At 39.1% G+C, this 19,663-nt stretch overlaps 2 protein-coding genes across 2 annotated transcripts in view; both read left to right on the top strand.

The window, feature by feature from the left end:
* The window catches only part of spi1b (Spi-1 proto-oncogene b), a 162,504-nt gene that overhangs the window by 26,314 nt on the left and 116,527 nt on the right, over positions 1-19,663 (top strand). The window lies entirely within an intron of this gene.
* Positions 1-19,663, top strand: part of mybpc3 (myosin binding protein C3) — a 35,116-nt gene that overhangs the window by 14,300 nt on the left and 1,153 nt on the right. Inside the window, exons 14-31 of the mRNA XM_053319977.1 lie at positions 44-168; positions 263-368; positions 1,345-1,511; positions 5,297-5,462; positions 5,555-5,661; positions 5,767-5,796; positions 5,888-6,027; positions 6,497-6,568; positions 7,823-7,982; positions 8,323-8,427; positions 8,551-8,739; positions 14,736-14,870; positions 15,429-15,596; positions 15,834-15,922; positions 16,404-16,599; positions 16,742-16,881; positions 18,837-18,996; positions 19,162-19,298. Coding sequence (XP_053175952.1) covers positions 44-168; positions 263-368; positions 1,345-1,511; positions 5,297-5,462; positions 5,555-5,661; positions 5,767-5,796; positions 5,888-6,027; positions 6,497-6,568; positions 7,823-7,982; positions 8,323-8,427; positions 8,551-8,739; positions 14,736-14,870; positions 15,429-15,596; positions 15,834-15,922; positions 16,404-16,599; positions 16,742-16,881; positions 18,837-18,996; positions 19,162-19,298 — 2,392 coding nt within the window. The remainder of the gene's footprint in view (positions 1-43; positions 169-262; positions 369-1,344; positions 1,512-5,296; positions 5,463-5,554; positions 5,662-5,766; positions 5,797-5,887; positions 6,028-6,496; positions 6,569-7,822; positions 7,983-8,322; positions 8,428-8,550; positions 8,740-14,735; positions 14,871-15,428; positions 15,597-15,833; positions 15,923-16,403; positions 16,600-16,741; positions 16,882-18,836; positions 18,997-19,161; positions 19,299-19,663) is intronic.

Consider the following 19,663-nt stretch of genomic DNA (forward strand, 5'->3'; position numbering starts at 1 on the left):
CATGAAAAATGAAGTATTTACAATGTGGGTTTTCTTTGTCAAGATACATCTTTGAGAGTGTTGGAAACATGCGCTACCTCACGATCAACCACTGCTCATTGGCTGATGATGCAGCATATTGCTGTGTGGTGGGTGACGAGAAATCCACCACTGAGCTCTTTGTTAAAGGTGTGTAAGGTTCAGAGGAAATCAAACATACAACTATCATGCAGGAGAGCTATTAAATGCAGTTCAGTCTCTCATTATTATCTGTTTTCTCCAGAGCCTCCTGTCCAGATTGTGAAGAATCTGGAGGATCAGATGGTGATGAAGGGCGAGCGGGTGGAGTTGGAGTGTGAAGTCTCAGAGGAAGGAGCCACTGTTAAATGGTTAGATAATATTCTTTGCACTCACAAATCAACATCCTCTATTAAGAAACAAATCAAATTTCCAGCAAAATCAGTTTACAAAGTGGGATAGCTCACATGTGAAGTGAGTGCAGAGAAATAAAATCAAGGGGCCATGAGTGAATGGATAAACAGGTGTTGGGTTAATTGTAACTAATCAGGTGAAATTTACCATTTCTTTCAATTTAAAGTACAAAAAAAATAATCCATGACTCACACAGTGCTCATTGCTCAGACACCCAGCAGATGGCATTTGAGTTTGTCATGTCCACAGACAGATGCCAGACCTTTGAACACTGTCTCTCTGACAGACTGAAGTATCGCTGTGAGCTGTAAATTATCACCTGGATGAAAAGGTCACATGAGCGTTTTAGTATGCCCCATGTGACCTTTATCTGAAGAAGAAAGTTGCTGTAAATGTGTTCAGGCTATCATTTCAGTCCAAAATAAATTTCCTGGAACAGACGCCAAAGAGGAATATGTGAGGTACAGTCACTCATGCTGACAGTTATGCTTAGAAATGTAACAGTGAGGTAATGTAAGAAGTACCAAATAACTGTCATAGTCCAAAACAAAAAAAACTAAACAACCCCCCCCCCCCTTCCCAAGCAAACAATATATATATATATATATATATATATATATATATATAGAGCTTGGGGTCCTCTTACTAGCTTTTAACTGCTTCTTATAGTCTTCATTCAGCAAAAAAGGAGGGCTAAGCTGTCATCATCATCACACCTCTAAATTTGGTTTACCCATCATGTAATAATGAGTGGTTGTATATGGGGGAGAGGTCATAACTCATGAAAAGCTATGAGCCCTGATACCCTTTAACATATTATGCTTTAAGTACTTTTCTGAGTTATGAAGAAACAAAAACTAACCACCAGTTGATTTATCATGCTTCTTTTAATCACAATCATTTTGTTGTGTTGCTGTTTTAATATCTGTGCAGGGAGAAAGATGGCGTGGAGCTGACAAGAGACGAGTCTTTCAAGTATCGCTTCAAGAAAGATGGCTGTAAACACATCTTGATTATTAATGAGGCTACAAAAGAAGACTGCGGCCACTACAAGGTTAAAACAAACGGTGGCGAGTCTATGGCTGAGCTAATGGTGCAGGGTGAGTGTCAGTCATGCGTTTTGCTGCAAGTACAATTTGAACAACTTTGTCAGTGATGAATGCTCCAAGTGCACATTCTCGTACCCCACCAATATGGAAGCTGTGTGGCCTTGCCGCTGTTGGCATGCTGTCTATCCTCGGCACATAGTAGCTGTTGCCACTGCCCACATCACTCTATGCCAACTCAAGCACACATTCCAGCTAAAGTTAGAAGACATTGACCATATTTCACCTGAAGGGCACAAGTCTGCACAAGGGACCCAGCTCCTCTGTTTCCCTCATCTTTGTTATCTCCATTTAAAAGCTGTTCTGCTATTGTGTGTAAGCTGAACACCTTACAGCGTATTAAAGGAGACGTATTATGTGCATTTCTAGGTCTATAGTTTTAATGTGGCGCTCTGATTGTATACTGACCCTTTACACAGTTGCTCAGTTCAGCCTCTGTCTGAAAGAGGCCATTGTAGCTTCTGTCTAAGACAAGCTGATATTAGCTCATCAGCTTGTCGTAGAATAAAATGTCACAAATGAAGTATTCAGAGCAGATCTGGTCTGCAAAAGCCTGCAGGACACATTTCTACAAATGTTAACCTCACATTTGGGAAAAATGACAATGTTTAACATAGATAACTTACATCATAACAGTATATAGAAGTTGCAATCAAAATTATTCAACCCCCATTGCATTTTAGGTTTATTGGCAACATTTTAAGTTTGCAATTAACAAATTACACAACAATAGTTTAAATAGTTAAATAAAACTAATATTACAAGGATTTTATCCAAATTCAACACTAAATCCTACTTTCAATGACTACTGCAGTCTCAAAAATATTCAACCCCCTGAATAGAATTCCTCATAAGAGCACACATTTGCAAATCAGGTGTGGTCTAAAGCACACCTGATGCAACATATCAAAGGCTTCATTAGTTGCATCAGGTGTGCTTGAGATAGAACCCCTCAAATACCTGGACTGTTGACGGTGACGTTTCATTGCATGTTAGAAATATAGCTGAGTCAAGAGAATTGTCCAAAACATTCAGAGAAAAGGTCATTGCTTTGCACAAACAAGGAAAAGGATACAAAGAGATAGGAAAGGCACTGAATGTTCCTAGAGATACAGTTGGAAGCATAGTTCGCAAATTTAAAGTTAAAGGAACAGTGGCTACACTACCAGGACGTGGCAGAAAAAGGAAGCTATCAAGATTCCTGAGGAGGCAGGAGGTCAAAAACCCTCGACTGACTGCAAAAAACCTGCAGCAAGACTTGGTGGCGGCAGGCACTGAGGTTTCAGTTTAAACAGTAAGGCGCATACTAAACGCTGAAGGGCTCCATGCCTGTACTCCAAGACGTACACCACTACTGACCCAAAAGCACAAGAAAAGTAGGCTCCAATTTGCTCAAAACTAAATGTTTTGAGATTCTGTTCTGTGGAGCGATGAAACAAAACTGGAACTTTTCGGGCCTATGGATCAGCGGCATGTCTGGAGGAGGAAGAATGAAGCATACGCTGAAAAGAACACCCTGCCTACACTGAAGCATGGCAGTGGCTCAATGATGCTCTGGGGCTGCTTTGCTTCCTCTGGCACTGGGAACCTGCAGCGTGTGGAGGGCAAGATGGATTCAGGTAATCCTGGGAGAAAATGTCATGCCGTCTGTGAGGAAGCTGAAGCTTGGGTGTCATTGGACCTTCCAACAGGACAATGATCCCAAGCATACCTCAAAGTCCACCCAGGCTTGGTTTCAGAAGAAGTCCTGTAAGATACTAGAGTGGTCATCACAGTCGTCTGACTTGAACCCCATTGAAAATGGGATTTGAAAAAGGCAGTTGCAGCACGCAAACCCAAGAATATTAGTGAACTGAAGGCCTATATTTCAAAATTGAAGCTCAGCCTTCCCGATTGACAGAGAAGAATGAAATTCGATAGGTTTATCTGTTGGGCGTGGCTGTGCGGACAATTTTGATGCTTCGCCACAAAGAAAGAAAGTCCTTATAACTCCTACAGACATTGTCCCATCTACACCAAATTGATCACGTATGTAGAGGGTCCCACCCTGAACACGTCTATGCATCAATACTGTGTCATATACACAGTGCCACCTACTGGACACAAGAAGTCAGCCTCATATGACAAACATTATCCGATTTATATGAAATTTACAGGATGTGTTCTCCACATCATACACTACAACATGACTTGTGTGATTAGTGATGATTAGTGGCTGTGTGTGTTACTTTGTGGCTGTTGTCTAGCTCCACATAGTGAACACAGGAAGTGATATTTCGCTACTTCATGTGACGTCAAATAAAAGCCTGCTTTGAAGACGTCTACGTGCATGCCCTCCAACTGCGCCACAGCCCGACATGCATGGGGGGGCGAGGACCCGTTCACCGCTGCTTGCAGCTTTAATTTTGATTGCAACTGTAAATAACAGAAAATCTAAAAGAGCATAATATGTCCCCTTTAAAAAAATAACCATGCAGTATGTTGTCACAGGACTCAGTAGTGTTTCTGAAAAGACACATTTTAGGAGGAAAATGTACCATGACAGTAAAAAAAAAAAAAAGTATGTTGTGGTCTAAAAGTATGTTTTATTACTAGATGATAGATTTTCCTCTAGTATGTCACGACAGCCTGGTGATGCCGATGAAAGATCTGCACTGGGCCCCTCTTGTAAGTTTAATGAGTAGATATTAGTATTTTTAAAATATATTTTTAATTAATATGATGTTTTCAGTATGTTAAATGACATGCTGTGGGTGAAGGTTTAAGGTGAATTAAAATGCTTAGAAGTCTTAATTTCAATCCACAGGTAATCAAAAAACGGTGGATGGGGGCAGTTCAAATTCCTCTCTACATGGACGTAGGCAATATATAAACCACAAAGAAATCATGAGCTAGTTTCACCCTCTTTGTGACCACCATATAACAATTTCATCTGAGTATCATTAGCTTACATAGCACAAAAACTCATTATGAATGAAAAAACTTCAGTCATCATTCAACAACCATTCATTTTTTAATTATAATTTGAGCATTTTCATGTAGAGGTTATCATTTAATCCTGGCTACATTTGAATATATATACTTCCTTTCATATTTGCATATATATTCATGTGTGTGATTGGATATGTGTGTGTGTGTGTGTGCTTGTGTGTCCCAGGGGTTGTTGTGTGTAGATTTAAACCTGATCTTTGTTCCTAGTCTGGGTCCAGTTAAGTTTATCTGTCCCATTAATCAAACACAGTGCCAACAAATACCAGCAGTGATCAACACCTCAGTACACAGCACAACTTCTATTATAATGCCATTCTGCCTTATTTGCCCTCCCTGGCAGCAAGCTGATGTGAAACTTCTGTAACCTTTACGAGGAGCATGGTGTGAGTTATCTCACACAGATAACAATTTCTTTGGGATAACTTTAATAACTCCCGTGTACATTATTTCTTGTGACATACGGTAAGCGCTTGTGGCTCCCGCATCTGGTCCTCATATCCTCCCACTTTATTTTCTATCATAAATCCAATTAACTACTCCCCTTGTTGCTAAGATACAATGCACAAAGGCTTCAAAAAGATAATGAACACCTCATGCTCAAACATATTATTACCATATTATCCTCACATACAATAGTTGCATCTAAATTTTTATCATATCATCCTCACACATGATCATCTTATTGCATCTTACTCCGTCATCTCACACAGCACCATATCCCTTAACGTGTGAAGGCCTAGAAGTTTACATTACCTGCTCTCTAAGCTGTTGTTTCTCTGACTGTGTAGAGAAAGACCTGGAGATCTACCAGAGCATTGCTGATCTCACAGTGAAGGCAAAAGATCAGGCGGTTTTCAAGTGTGAGGTCTCGGATGAGACCGTGAAGGGTACCTGGTTCAAGAACGGAGTAGAGGTCAAGGCTGATGCAAGAGTAAATATCACACATATTGGCAGGTGAGGATACCTATATGCATGCATCTTCCGTTTCATCAAATGTGTTGCACATAGCACCATGAAAAGTCTTCTAAAATTCTGGACCTGTTTAGGATCCACAAACTGACCATTGATGAGGTGAAACCTGAGGATGAGGGAGACTACACTTTTGTGCCTGATGGTTTCGCTTACAATCTTTCTGCCAAACTCAATTTCTTGGGTAATATTGATACTTTTATGCTTCACAATTAAATTTCAAGGCTATAAAAGTCACATTTTTCATAAATGAATTCCTCACTGCCCTTTTTTCTTCTTGTTTTCCCAGAGGTGAAGATTGATTTTGTGCCACGTCAAGGTGCTACAAACTTGATCTCTTGTACTACATGAACAATACCAGTTGAAATTCAGGGGTCTATTCATTATAACCATTTGTCTAATTTCCTAAGATCCTCCTAAGATCCACCTGGACTGTATGGGGCGCACTGCCGACTCAACCATCATGGTGGTGGCTGGCAACAAGTTGCGTCTAGATGTCCCTATCACTGGAGACCCTGCTCCCACAGTGGTCTGGACCAAAGGACAGAAGGTAAAACAAGACAAATAGACTGTAATGTTATCAGTCAGGAAACACCTTTTCCATGACGTGCCATCTGTCCAGAGCACAGTAGGTAAGGTGTGAGATCTGAGACTCACAGAAAGTGTTGTTTCATTCGCAATTAAAAATATACTTGATAGTCCTACTAATACTCCAGTCAGAAATATTGGCGTACAATAATAAAAAAAAAAAAAATACAACAATAAAAGCGAGATAATATCCTTGTTTCTTTTGAACATAAAAATAACTTTTAGGTGGCATAGGTGGGTTAGTTATTTTTACAAAAGTCTGCAATCCTCCTTGCTATTAAACTTTGATACTTAAGTTCAACAGGTGCCCCGCAACTAACAGCTTCATTCAATGATGCCTGGTAGCTTGCTTGATCTTTAGAGGAGAAGGAGAGGACACACGTCCGCTCTATTCTCTATGGCTTTTACTGCTTTGCTCTGCTCAAATGTAGGCTAGTTCTGTAAAACCTGACGGAGAAGATAAAGGAGAGCCGGCATCCTCTTGGACTGTGACGGATGGGAAAGTAAGCGTGCATGTCCTTTAGGAATTGCTTCTTTTTTCTTTTCTTTTTTCCTGCGACTGTTTGTAGCAACCGGGCTCCAACTGCAGAATGGTTTTTCTTCAGGCATGGTCTGTCAGTACATTGTTTTTCAACTTTTGCTGGTGTGTGCATTTTGACACATTGTGACTCTTGTATTTGACACCATAGGCCCAGATATATTCATGGTGCACATACATTGCACTCCATACAAACTTACAATTTTGAAACGGTTATGCATGCAGTCATCGAAACAAACACCCATGAACTGAACTGATCTTGAAACGACTCAATTAAACAGGTTGTGTGTTTGTTTGAGTCTTTACACCTCTGGAGAAACAGACTGCAGAAGCAACAGCGATGAACAGATGCAGACAGATACATGAAAAACAGCATCTCCAGCAGATATCACTGTACACATGTGTCTTGATTTGACGTGATGCAGTTTCATAAAGTCACAAAGCAAGTGCAAGTTAAAAGCTGCATGTGGCATTATTCAGTATCCATGTTTATGAGGTAAGAGCATGTTCTCAATCTTCAGTCAGACATGCACATGTCAAAGAAGACTGGACAGTAAGTACATTTGCATGCTGAAATCTTCAAAAATCAATTATATAATCAAGAAAAGAAACATCATAGAGATTCAGAGGTTGTACTGAATTATTTTTAGATTGTGGCACAACCCAGCATCCTTTTTACAGAGAAAACTAAAAGGTGCTTTGAAAGGACCTCTTTTCTACTGTGTAAAAGGTACTCCTACATTTTGTTTTTAAATGCTGGAGTGTTCTCTTCTAAAGGGTAGCAATCAGATTGTCTGATCATCAAGCACCAGTAATATAAGTATAAAAAACAATATAAAGAATGTTTAAACTCGAAGAAATCAGCTTATGAATACAAATGTATTTATAACAACTCATGAAACTTGGAGTAAGTTAAGACTTTGTCCAGTACTGGTCCTGCATCTGCATGGTGACATCTGGAATTGTGTTTTCAAATCATGTGGCTTTGGAAGGCATGATTTGCCCAAATACTTTAAGAAAGTTTGCATTGAAAACAAGAATGCTTTTCTTTCTCTGAATACCAACATGGCATAATGTTAATATGCCATCATATCTACTACAGTATGCAGCGACATGACCTTCACGTGCATCATCAATCAGTTTAAACTGGGAAGAGACTCACCAATACATAATCCACTCAGGCAAACCCCATTAATGCTGTATGATTCTTATTGAGCAGATCCTCACTGAGGGAGACGAGAGGGTCCATGTGGAAACAAGCAAAGGCCACTGTGTCTTCACCATCGAGGGGACCGAGAGGCAGGATGAGGGAATCTACTCTGTTGTGGTTCGCAACCCTGCCGGTGAAGACACTGCGGACATTAATGTGAAAGTTGTTGGTAAGACAGAGCGTGTATAAACATTAGCTTTTAATGCTGCCAATTACTAGGAGCATTTTCACTTGAGATACCCACCTTTTTAAAAAAGCATATGATTGCTGATTTTATGTGTCGTTTTTACTCTGTAGCACTTTGAGATTGCTTTTATGATAAGTGCATTACAAATAAAATGTATTATTATTATTATTATTATTATTAGATATGCATAAAGCAATGCATATTTGATGTGAAATGGATTATACTTACATGCTGTAAATCTCTCTGGCCAACTAGTTCAGTTATTTATAGGTGTAAATATATGTTGTTTTTTTCCTGATCACATGAACATTATTTTCCCCAGATGTTCCTGATCCTCCCCAGACTCCCAAAATCCTCAGCGTGGGAGAGGACTCTTGTGTTGTCCAATGGGACCCCCCTCGGTTCGATGGTGGACAGCCAATCATTGGTAAAAACACATTAAAGTGCTTAATTTGTTGAATTTATTCAGTTATTTTTAATTTCCCTCAAAGCCTAGAAAAGGATACAAAAAACATTAGACTTGTTTAATGCTTCCTTTTTTGATTATCAGGCTATGTGTTGGAGAGAAAGAAAAAGAGGAGCTTCAGGTGGATGAGACTGAACTTTGACCCTTTCCCTGGCACAACCTATAACGCCAAGCGGATGATTGAAGGAGTGGAGTATGAGATGCGAGTCTATGCTGTTAATGGCATCGGCATGTCGCGCCACAGTGCTGCCTCACAACCGTTTGTGCCAGTCGGTGAGTCTTTCTTTCCCCAAAAGTCCCACAGATATAACTGATGTAAACTAACATAAAATTATCTATTTTAGGACACATAAGTGTCACAACAATGTTGATTAATGTTTCTTTTTCATGAGTGATGGTATAGTGTGATGTGTTTGACTTTCTATGACTCTGAGGTTGTCTTGTTCCTGCTTTGGGCCATCTAAGGTTTCACTTGGGTCAAAGGGGCCCGGCTGACTTGGTAGTCATGACAGGACAGGGTTATGTTTGTTGTAACCCAAGGAGTAACAGAAATATATGTTGAACATACATCATCCACGTCATTCCTGAGTGACATCAGTGGTGTGTGTTTGTCTGTTAGATCATCACATAGTACAGTTACAAATGTTACTGTGATTATAATCAGAAGGGGAAATAACACACTGGTGAACCTTTTGTCTCTAGAGTTAACATTGCATCCGTGGGAATTCTGTAGTTCTGATATTACCCATATCACAGGAAAACCATATTGGCTGGTAATTGAATATTGAATTAAATCTAACACTGTAGAAATTCTACCTTGATGTATTGAATCTAAATCTGGTTCTAGTTTTTTGTGTGTCAACTAATGTATACTGTTATTCCCTTGATCTATATAAAAGGCATATGATGTTGTTTGGCACTGGAAAACTTTAAAAGGGATGTTAAGGAAGCAGGTCAGGAGTATGTGCATGTGTATGTGGTGATTTTATTAACCAAATACTCATGAAGGGAAAAATTAAACTGCTGGAAATTCAACACGAATATCTCAAGCTGAAGCAAAACACACAAAGATAAACAAATAAATAAAGTCTGTCGACTCAAGCTGCTCACTCCATGTTTTATTGTCAAAATATTTACTGAAAAATTAACAGAAACTTGAAGAGATTTATCACAAAAAATACTAACAATGTACAATGCAGCCTAGTGAAAAGAGAGAGGAGCAATATTTTCACGTATGCCAACAACACCTTGATATTATGACTTTTTATTGCCATGTTAAAACTGTCCATAAAGTAGAAGCTTCACTTCAGTAATATGAATCGCTCAACAAATCATAGATGTGTATCAGGGGCATCACTAGGTTTTAAGGACAGGGGGGCTTAGCCCCCAGGAGATGCACAGGTTGTGAGCGAATGTTCAATTTCACAAACAGCTAACAAAAACTGAGAAATTGCTTTTCCACTTTTTGGACAGATACTTTACTGTGTAAATATTTTAGGCCACCATTACATTTTTAACACAGTACAACAACAAACACAGGAAGTACTGTATGTTTATGGCATTAACAACAACAAAAAAGAAAAAATCCACATAGTTACAGTGTCACTCTAATTTGACTTATATATCTCTCTCTTGGCTATCTTCACTTTCCAATCATTACTCTCCTAAATAAAAGCTCAAGTTAAATAAGTCTTATATGGAGCACTTGGACTGAAATGTTTCATATTTCATATTCATATCGAGATCCATAAAATTACAAGACTGTCTGCATCACAAATGACTCTATCCTGTGAAATCCTTTAGACTCACCTTTCCAGTAGTAGAGGTTTCTCCCCTCTCACTCTCTCTGCTCCTCTGCCCTGACTCCTACAGGTCAATAGGGGTGGTGGAGTGATTATTATTAGTGTATTATTCATTATAATTATAATTATAATTATAATCATCATTGATTATAATCATCATTGTTATTGTCATTATCCACGTAAACATACGTGAATGAGCTCAGCTCCTGTTTCACTGTGTGCATCTGATGCTGGAGCTGATGCTCCAAAGATGATGATCCCAAAGATAACATGGTAAAAAAGAGTGCACACCTAACTCTATGAACAACCAGGACCTTCACAGTGCATTTCAGACTAACTAGCTAGCTAAGTAGCAGCATTCTTTTAGAGCTGAAATGTAACTTTTGACCGCAAAACAACAAAGGTAAGACGTGCACAGAGATCGTCTATACAGCACGCATCTCCTGTACGGGAGGGGGGGGGCTACAGAGTGTGCAAGGCAGGTTTTTATTTGTCAAACAGGGGGCATTTGGTAATTACGTGGGACTTTATGCTGTTAGCTGGGGGGCTGGAGCTAACTTATTGTTACCATCAGCAGTGATGAATACTACGTACGGTCTTGAAAAAAAAATCGCATATCCATTCTTGTTCACGTTCTTCTCCTAATGCTGCTCTAGTCGGTTCGGTGTGCTGTGTGCTCCGCTCCCGGTACACACGTGCTGCCGGTAACCAGGTACCGAGTGCAACCTAAGTTGCAGGAAAGAAAGTGGACTGGATTTCAGTGATGTGGGCGGGAGCTATATGAACAAGTGGAATGGATTGGATAACAACGCACTAACTCTGACTCTCTACCTTCCACTATGAAGTGAAGGGAAACTAAGATTTATGATCATATTTAAGTTAATAATGACTGGTTATATGATTTTTTATTTAAAGTCATATTCTGGCCACATTATATTGAATTTTTGGACACTTTTTTGTAAAAAAAAAAAAAAATAAATAATTAAAAAAATATATAGGCTATATATATATATATATTAATAAATGAACATAAAATTATTTTTTAATTAAAATTTAAAATAGGCCTAATGATGCCACTGATGTGTACAGAGATCCGCAAGGTAGTAAGATGTATTATCTGTGACAGTTTCCTATAAGACACATGCTCAGGTTGAACATCATTGTCTCCAGATGGCCAGTCGCTAGTAAGGCAGCTGATTGGGAAACTATCCATGGCATTTCTCTCTATAAATAATGTCCTGGAAGCACTTGGCTCTGCTGGGATCAGCTGCTTAACAGAAAGGGGTTCTTTGCTGCAGTGGAGGCTGCTGCAGAAGAACCTTTGTCACTGCAGCAAAGACAATAGGGAAGAGAATGGGGGAGTGGGCCTCTGAAAGGGAATGAGAGGATAGGTTAGAGCGCAGCATTTGGCAGAAGAGGTGGACAAGTACCACCAACAAGACTGCTACACACTGAAACAGAATGACAAAGCCTAAGCTCCCCAAAACGGCTGAGAAGAAGCCAGGGGCAGAGGAGACACCAGCTGATGCTCCAGTGGAGGCACCGGCAGAGGTGGAAGCCAACAAGCCTGAGGAAGTATCCTCCCCACCGCCTGAGGTACAACTGGAACCAGAGGCCAGTTCAGAACAAGCAGCCCACAGTGGGGAAGATGGAGCTCCAGCTGAGAATGAGACACCAGCAGGAGAAAGTGTTCCCCCCGGAGAGGAGGCAGCTGCTCCCCCGGCAGAGGAGTCCCCAGTGGAGCCTGCTCCTGCTCCTGAACCAGAGCCAGAGCCAGAGCCAGAGCCACAAATTGTTCACAGTAGGCATTATTAATTTTGAGATGTTGGATTAAAATGTAGGTTTTAAAATAGAAATTTAGACTTCATTTAGTTTATTCATGCATAACATTTATTGGAGGGTTAAATTGGCTGCATTTCAGCCCTTCAGCCCTTCAGCCCTTCAGACAGTCATTTATTTTCAAAGGGATATATGTTTTGAAGTATTTGGTATTCATAGGGTTGATATTGCAAGTGGTCCATCATGAAACAATTCTATGTTGCTTTTAAGGCAAATTTGAATGAGATTCTTGTACCTTTTTATCCAGATATGTTCCTTAAACATTCCCTGCTTCTGTAACTTTCTAAACACATGGAAACCATTGACTTTTGACAGGCGTTCCCATCATTTGCTTGCACAGTATCCTTAACCTGCATCCTGTGACATCAAATCCTAGTCTTACAGGTGACAAGGCCAGAGCTAAAGTTCAACACCTTTCAGCCTGTTGTCAACAAGTTGTGCTGTTTTGTGATACATGGTTGAATATTACTGCAGTATGATGGTGATATATTCTTGCAGGATTGTTTACATGCACAACTAGTAGTAGTAGTATGTAGTCTCCATGACCCCTACAGTTTTACAACAGACATAAATGATGCAAATTAGAGTACAGGTCCCAAATCCCAGTGCTAATTACTGTGATAATAGTACTGCTTTGTCACTTGTTTTGTTTTTTTTGTTTTTTTCCTGAGATCAGGGCTTTTTAGTCTCTGCAGCGAAATTTGTTGTGACATTAGTTATTTGCCTTTGGCACACTTCTGTGGTGAAAGCAATGCGTGGGAAGTAGCTGATGAACAAAAGTCTTTTATGTGCTCTCATATCGTGTAATTTCATCCCTTCGAGACAGAAATTACAACAGGCCCTTCAGGTCAGCCAGACAGCTCATCTTTCAGTAGTACACTAAGGCTTACAGGCTAGTGGACTGTTTTGATTAGTGATTACATAGTAATCACAAAATTTCCAACACTGAACTGAATATTCTTTTTGTTGTTAATTGGACTGGGAATATCACCAGGAGCAGATTGTTCATCACCTACATATATAACCGTTTTCCATCACTTTAAGTAAATGAAATGTGGTTTCCAACACAAGCAGGCAGAACAGGCCCTGGATGGTGAACATCTCTTGATGATAAATGTGTAGCTACCCTACTGCAGCTAATGCAACATCCAACTAAGATTACATAATTTAATACATTATATATCAATCATTAGATAAAGATCGTCTCTACTTTACAACTGGACTTGCAATTTCTACACAAAAAAGATTGCGAAAAATCAGGCCCATATAGTCGTGTACCCCTTATTCTCCTTTAATTGACTCAAAGATCAGACAAATGAATTAACCTGCGACTCCCATGGCAGCATCGGTAGAATCTCTCAGGGTTGTAACTAATGATTTTTATTATCCATTAATCTACATATTATTTTCTGGATTAATGGTATTGTCTATAACATGTCAGACAATAGTGAGAAATGCCTGTTATCATGACTGATCAATAGATAATAATCCAAAGATATTCAGCGCATGATCAAGCTTCAAATCCTCGAACTTGAAAAAAGCTGAAGACAGCAAATATTTGGCATTTTCACTTAAAAGTTACAAATTTGTCATTTCAGTTGCTGATTAATTTCCTGTTAATTGACTAATTTATAAATAGACTCATTGTGTCAGTTTGTCTGTAAGAAAGCCAACATTCAAATATAACTAAGGAGTCTCCAAAAAGTTAAATAAACAACAAGCAACACAACAGTAATATTGTCACTGGAGCAAAGAGACACTGTAATGACCCCAGGATGTTAATAGCTGAGGCTAATCATGTGTCTGCATTGAGTAATCATTTTATTAAAGAGTTTTATGATCGTGACACCTGCTACTTTTGGAGCTTGCTCACATGCTGCTAAACATGTTTTGAATGAAACCACATGTGGTCTGAAGCATACCTCAGACTACATGTGGCCATGCCTCTGAAATTAAAAATATCAGTGGACATTTATGGCAGAGAAATGCTGGAATACACCTTGACCTGCAATTTGTCATTGATCGGTCATTCTCAGGATTTCATTCCCATGCTTTTATATAAAGTGACTACAATACTTAGGTCATCACTATGTCCAGTAATATATGTGTTCTGTGAAACATATCAGCCATTCTTTACATAGAGATGATGTCATCACTAAAATCAAATGACATAGAAGTAAATCTGCAAGAAACTTCTGTGTATAAATACCATCAAGCCAACTGTCAATTGATAGATTGATCTTCATAAAATGAAGTCTCCTTCCTCAGTTGATGGTGGTTTATGAACAGATGCTGCTGCTGCTGCATCTGTTGTTTCTTACAGAGTTAGTCACATAGAATGGAAAAGCATATAAAAAGCCTTTATTGTCATTGAATTGTAGATACAACGAAATTAGGAGAGCCACTCTTGGTTGGTGCGTTTAAACATAACAAAACATAGTCTCACACAACCACACAACACAAGTCCTAAATAAATACAAACAGTTTTTGTATTGCATGTTGAGTCGATTGCTTTCTGATCATTCGTAAACTCCTGATGACTTTCTAACTCTCTCATTCTAAATTCACTGCTGTAATGCTATAACTGACTATCAGAGTCCATTAATCTGCCCTTTGCCACTCTCTCAGCTCCTACAAGTGAGCCCATCGGACTCTGCGTGGACGACATCAGTGACACTACCATCTCGCTGAAGTGGCGTTCACCTGAGAGGATCGGCTCATCTGAACTCGAGGGCTATGGGGTCGAGTACTGCAAGGAGGGCAGTAAGTGCTGGAGCCAACCCCTGCATGCTTTTGATAAGGAAGTCTTTTAATAGCATATAATATGGACATTTATATATAGCAATCACTTAATTAATGAACCACAAGTATGTAAACCACAAGCCCAAACATGCTTGAATTCAATTTACAAAGTTATTTTTTCTTTGATTTACCATTTACAAGAAGAAAAATGGGCACAGTCATAAAAGCTGATTTTTGAAAGTAAATAACACATTTTATAATGTAATTTTAAACTTAAAGATGATCAGATATGAGCAAAAAGTCACAAAAATTAGTTAAGATGAATGCCTGAGTCTTCATCCAAACAAATGTGGTGATTGTATATTATCACATTAACCTTTTTAATGTCTGTAATGATCTACTTCAAATGTCCTAATTGTTAAATCTGATTATGCTTGCTGTTTTGAACTGCTCTCCAGTTTTTTACCATCCACTATATACAAACTGATAAAGATGAACTTTTGTTTTTAATTCAGTTGAAACATATGCAATCAAGAGGATCATGTTATTTCAGTTTTGTTGTGTGTTTTCTGGCCACAGCGGATGAGTGGATTCCAGCCATTGAGGGTCTGACAGACAGGACATCATTGCTCATCAGAGACCTCACCACCGGAGACAAGCTGCAGTTTCGTGTGCGGGCCTACAACATGGCGGGGCCAAGTGCTCCTGCCACTCTGGCTCAGCCCGTCACCATCAGAGAGATAATGCGTGAGTAGTTATGGAATTTTTTCTTCTTTTGTTCACTAACCCTTACCCTTCAGTAACCCTAAACCTTTTATCAAGATCATGACTGAAATCATCAATTGATTCATCTGTAGTGGAGTGATATAAACATAAGTAGTGATACATAACAATGTTTTCTCATAGTTCTCCTCCCTTAAAGTAATCCGTCTTTCATGTTTTAGTACTCTTCATATTTCTTTCTTTATGTGTTCTTTTGCACAGAACGCCCTAAAATTTGGCTTCCCAGAAATCTTCGCCAGACTTTGATCAAGAAAGTTGGAGACACCATCAATCTTACGATTCCTTTCCAGGTGCAGTATCAACCAGGAATCCACAAATCATCACAAATGTCTTTCTTATGTCTACACTGTGAATGTATGTATAATTCTGTTATTTGGTTGTAAAACAATAAATCTTTATTTATATAGAAATCACAAAATCACAACAAAAGTCACCTCAAGGCACTTTACTTTACTTTAGGTCTAGGCCGTATACTTTAATTCAATTTAAACAGACCCAACATTCCCACACGAGCAAGCACTTGGCAACAGTGGCAAAACCGGGAGGCGGGCTTGCACTTCTTAGATTTCACCACTAGTTGGGTTAAAAATGTAAAGTATAGAATCAATGGTGGACCAGTGGAATAGCCATATTGCAAGTATCCAAATTATCAACATATTTGGACTAAACTGATCCTCCAATGAAATGAAAGTGTGAAATAAGTATTACTACTACTACTTAATCCAAATCTAAAAATTCAAATCATTTCCTTTTTCTATTCTTGTGATGCAGGGTAAACCCCGGCCTAAGGTTACATGGAGTAAAGATGGGGAGCTTCTTGACCCCACACGTGTCAGTGTGAGGAACAGCGATGTAGATTCAATCCTCTTCATTCGCAAAGCAGACAGAAAACACTCTGGGAAGTACGACCTCAAGTTGGAGATTGAGAACGTGGAAGACAATGCGAGCATCACACTGCAGATTGTCGGTAAGCAGGACTGGAGATATACAAAGCTGGCTGTGGATGTTAACAGGAATAAATGCAATCATTGTATAAGACTGTAAGATTATTCATGCTAGAAACAAACATACAGCATTTTTTTTTCAATAGCAATTTTTCTCTTCTGTAGACCTCCCAGGGCCCCCTGAGGCTGTGAAGATCATGGATGTCTGGGGCTTCAATGTGGCTCTAGAGTGGAAGCCACCTAAGGACGATGGAAACACTGAAATAACTGGTTACACTGTTCAGAAAGCTGACAAGAAGACCATGGTAACACATAGCTTACATCTGCTTTTCTAATACATTCAAATTAAGCCTCTGCTGTTAATGGAGGGTGATTATTATCCAAATTAAAACATTTTACAGCAATTAGCCAAAAGAGACCCTCAAAGGATTTATTTTCATCAGGGTCTCTATGGTTACTGTCACACTTGTAGTTTGGTTTATTTTTTCCAGATCAAGGGGGAAAAAATCTAAAATACATTGTAGCCTTTTAGTTTAACTCAGTGTATGTTTATTACAAACAAACCAAGAGGTGTAAACATGAAGTCATTTAGACTGTAACTCATTAATTTGAGGGCAAATCAAACAGACTGCCTGTGAGCCATGCTGCACTGAACTGTGCCTCAATTCATGTGTGTACTCTCTCTCTGGAGGCCACGCAGTGCTTACAAAGAAATAATTGATTATGAGCATTCTTAATCAAGACTGCAACTTGATCTGATATACCATGAATAATGAGCAACAGGATGAAAATGAGGCATCTTCTACCAGTATGTAGACTGTTTATTCAGAGTGCTTAGGAGACAGATGAATTTATGATTTTCGATTTATGTTAAAATCACATATCTACTATCATAAAACCCTGTGGTTGGACTACTTTGCTTTCTCACCACAAATAGACTGAACTACAGTTTAACTGGAGGTGGACCGACAGCTCTTACACTGGCCAAACAAAACCAAATGCCTAAAACGTAATATGTGAGATGTGAAATGTGAAATGTGTCATAACACTGATAGTTGTCGTGCTCATTGAAACTGAGCCCTCGCAGGCTTTTAGTTTTACCTCCAACAACCTTCAAATGAGCAGCAGACCTCCCCTCTCTATGAATGAGTGTGTGCAGGAAGCTGAGTGCTGCATGGACACAGAAGGATATTTTAGCTTCCCTTGTGACACATATATGTATAAAAATAAATAAACATATACTGTAGTGAGCCAACGCTCCGTCTCCTTTGTGGGCCAGGACCAATGCATTATGGGCCTTCTGGCAACAACTCCAACAGCCACCGTTTACCACCTCGAGCTGCCAACAACTGAGGCAGCCAGGAATGTCCTAATCTTATCCTCATAGCCTTGACCTGGTCTGGACTGTCTGTGCAGTGAAGCAGGCCCATTGTTCTCCTGCCCAGTGCTGATGGTTCATGTTTCACTGAAGTCATTATTAGATCAAATTAATTTCACTTGCATCGCAAGCCTGAGATATCAATTATCATGTTGCCAAAGACAATATGAAAGGTATTTGTTAAATATCAGATAGAGAGATAATTGTGTATTGAATATGAATACTATTATTAGATATAAATATGTAAATTCTGTTAGTAATTACGACTACTTTCAAATCATTTTATACAATGGTGCAGTGATATCGCTGAGTCATAACTGTAAAATTAGATTTGCTACATTTGATTTGCTAAATATGATTTGTCTAACTGAACAAACAACAGATTCACTTTAGACTGTGTCAGTTTATGTGTAATAGTTTTAAGCCCTATGGCATTGACTGCCTAAACACATACAGAATAGAATAAGAATATCTGGTGTGATGCAAACCTGATCACACATTTTTTTGTACATTAATTAGTTAACAAGCTACACATTTTGTATTTCTTAAATATTTGATTTAAAGTCACTGCAGTGTATGCCATGTCATTTATTATTGTACTTTTTCACTTTCTGTTGGTAAAGAGAGTGATGTGAATAGAGATTTGGGTGCAATGAGTCCGTCTTGCTACTGCTGAACCTGTTGTTACATCATCAGGTGCACGTTTCATGGGAGTGAACACAGCCCTCCAACTAGATATAGGAAGTGCTGTCAAGTGTAATTGTATGCAGAGGATGTAGACATTCTCAACAACAACTCAATCGTAGTTGTGTGTGCTTAATATCCAAACTGTATATTTAATGGGAAAGCTGAATTTTTGTGTGATTTTTTTTTCTTATCAAGGAGTGGTTCACAGTTTATGAACACTACCGGAGAACCCACTGCGGCGTGTCTGACCTCATTATGGGTAATGAGTACTTCTTCCGTGTCTTTGCCATCAACCTGGTGGGTCTCAGTCCAGACCCCACCAGCACAAAAGACAGCGCCTATATACAGAAAACAGGTGGGCTTGAACTTTGTCCAGGACAAATAAGTACTGAATGTTCTTTATGAATATCATGTGAAACCTGAGAAGTCGTCGTTAATACATTGAAGTATTACAAACTGAAGAAAACATTTCCACAAATGATACCCACAAATACCAACTAAGTATTATCTCTCACCTCAGGTATCGCATACAAGCCGCCATCCTACAAGGAGCACGACTTCTCGCGGGCTCCCAAGTTTACGCATCCTTTGGTGAACCGTTCTGTCATAGCAGGATACAACGCCACCCTCAGCTGCTCAGTCAGCGGCATACCAAAGGTCAGTGGAGTCATTTCACGAAGAATGATTGCGCCCAACAAAAATATTGATCGTGACCAGCTATCAGGGTGCAGTTATGAAAACAGCTGCTATCATAACTTGTGTTTTCCTGATGAAATATTTAAATTTAGGCAAAATAATTCTGAGGTCCACTTACTGGCTTTCTCTGGAGCATTTAACTATGTTACATAGTCTTCATCAGTTCAGTAGGTGTGATGATTTCATTCACAGTATTTTGTGTTGGCTTAAAAGTAAAAAAAAGACAAGTTCACTCTTGCAAATAGCAGGTGGACAGACAATCTCAACTCAAGATCCGCAAGAAAAAGGTTTTTTTTTTAAACACACATTTGAAAGCCAAACCTTTT

Source organism: Scomber japonicus, chromosome 1, assembly GCF_027409825.1.
Source record: "Scomber japonicus isolate fScoJap1 chromosome 1, fScoJap1.pri, whole genome shotgun sequence".
NCBI lineage: Eukaryota > Metazoa > Chordata > Actinopteri > Scombriformes > Scombridae > Scomber > Scomber japonicus.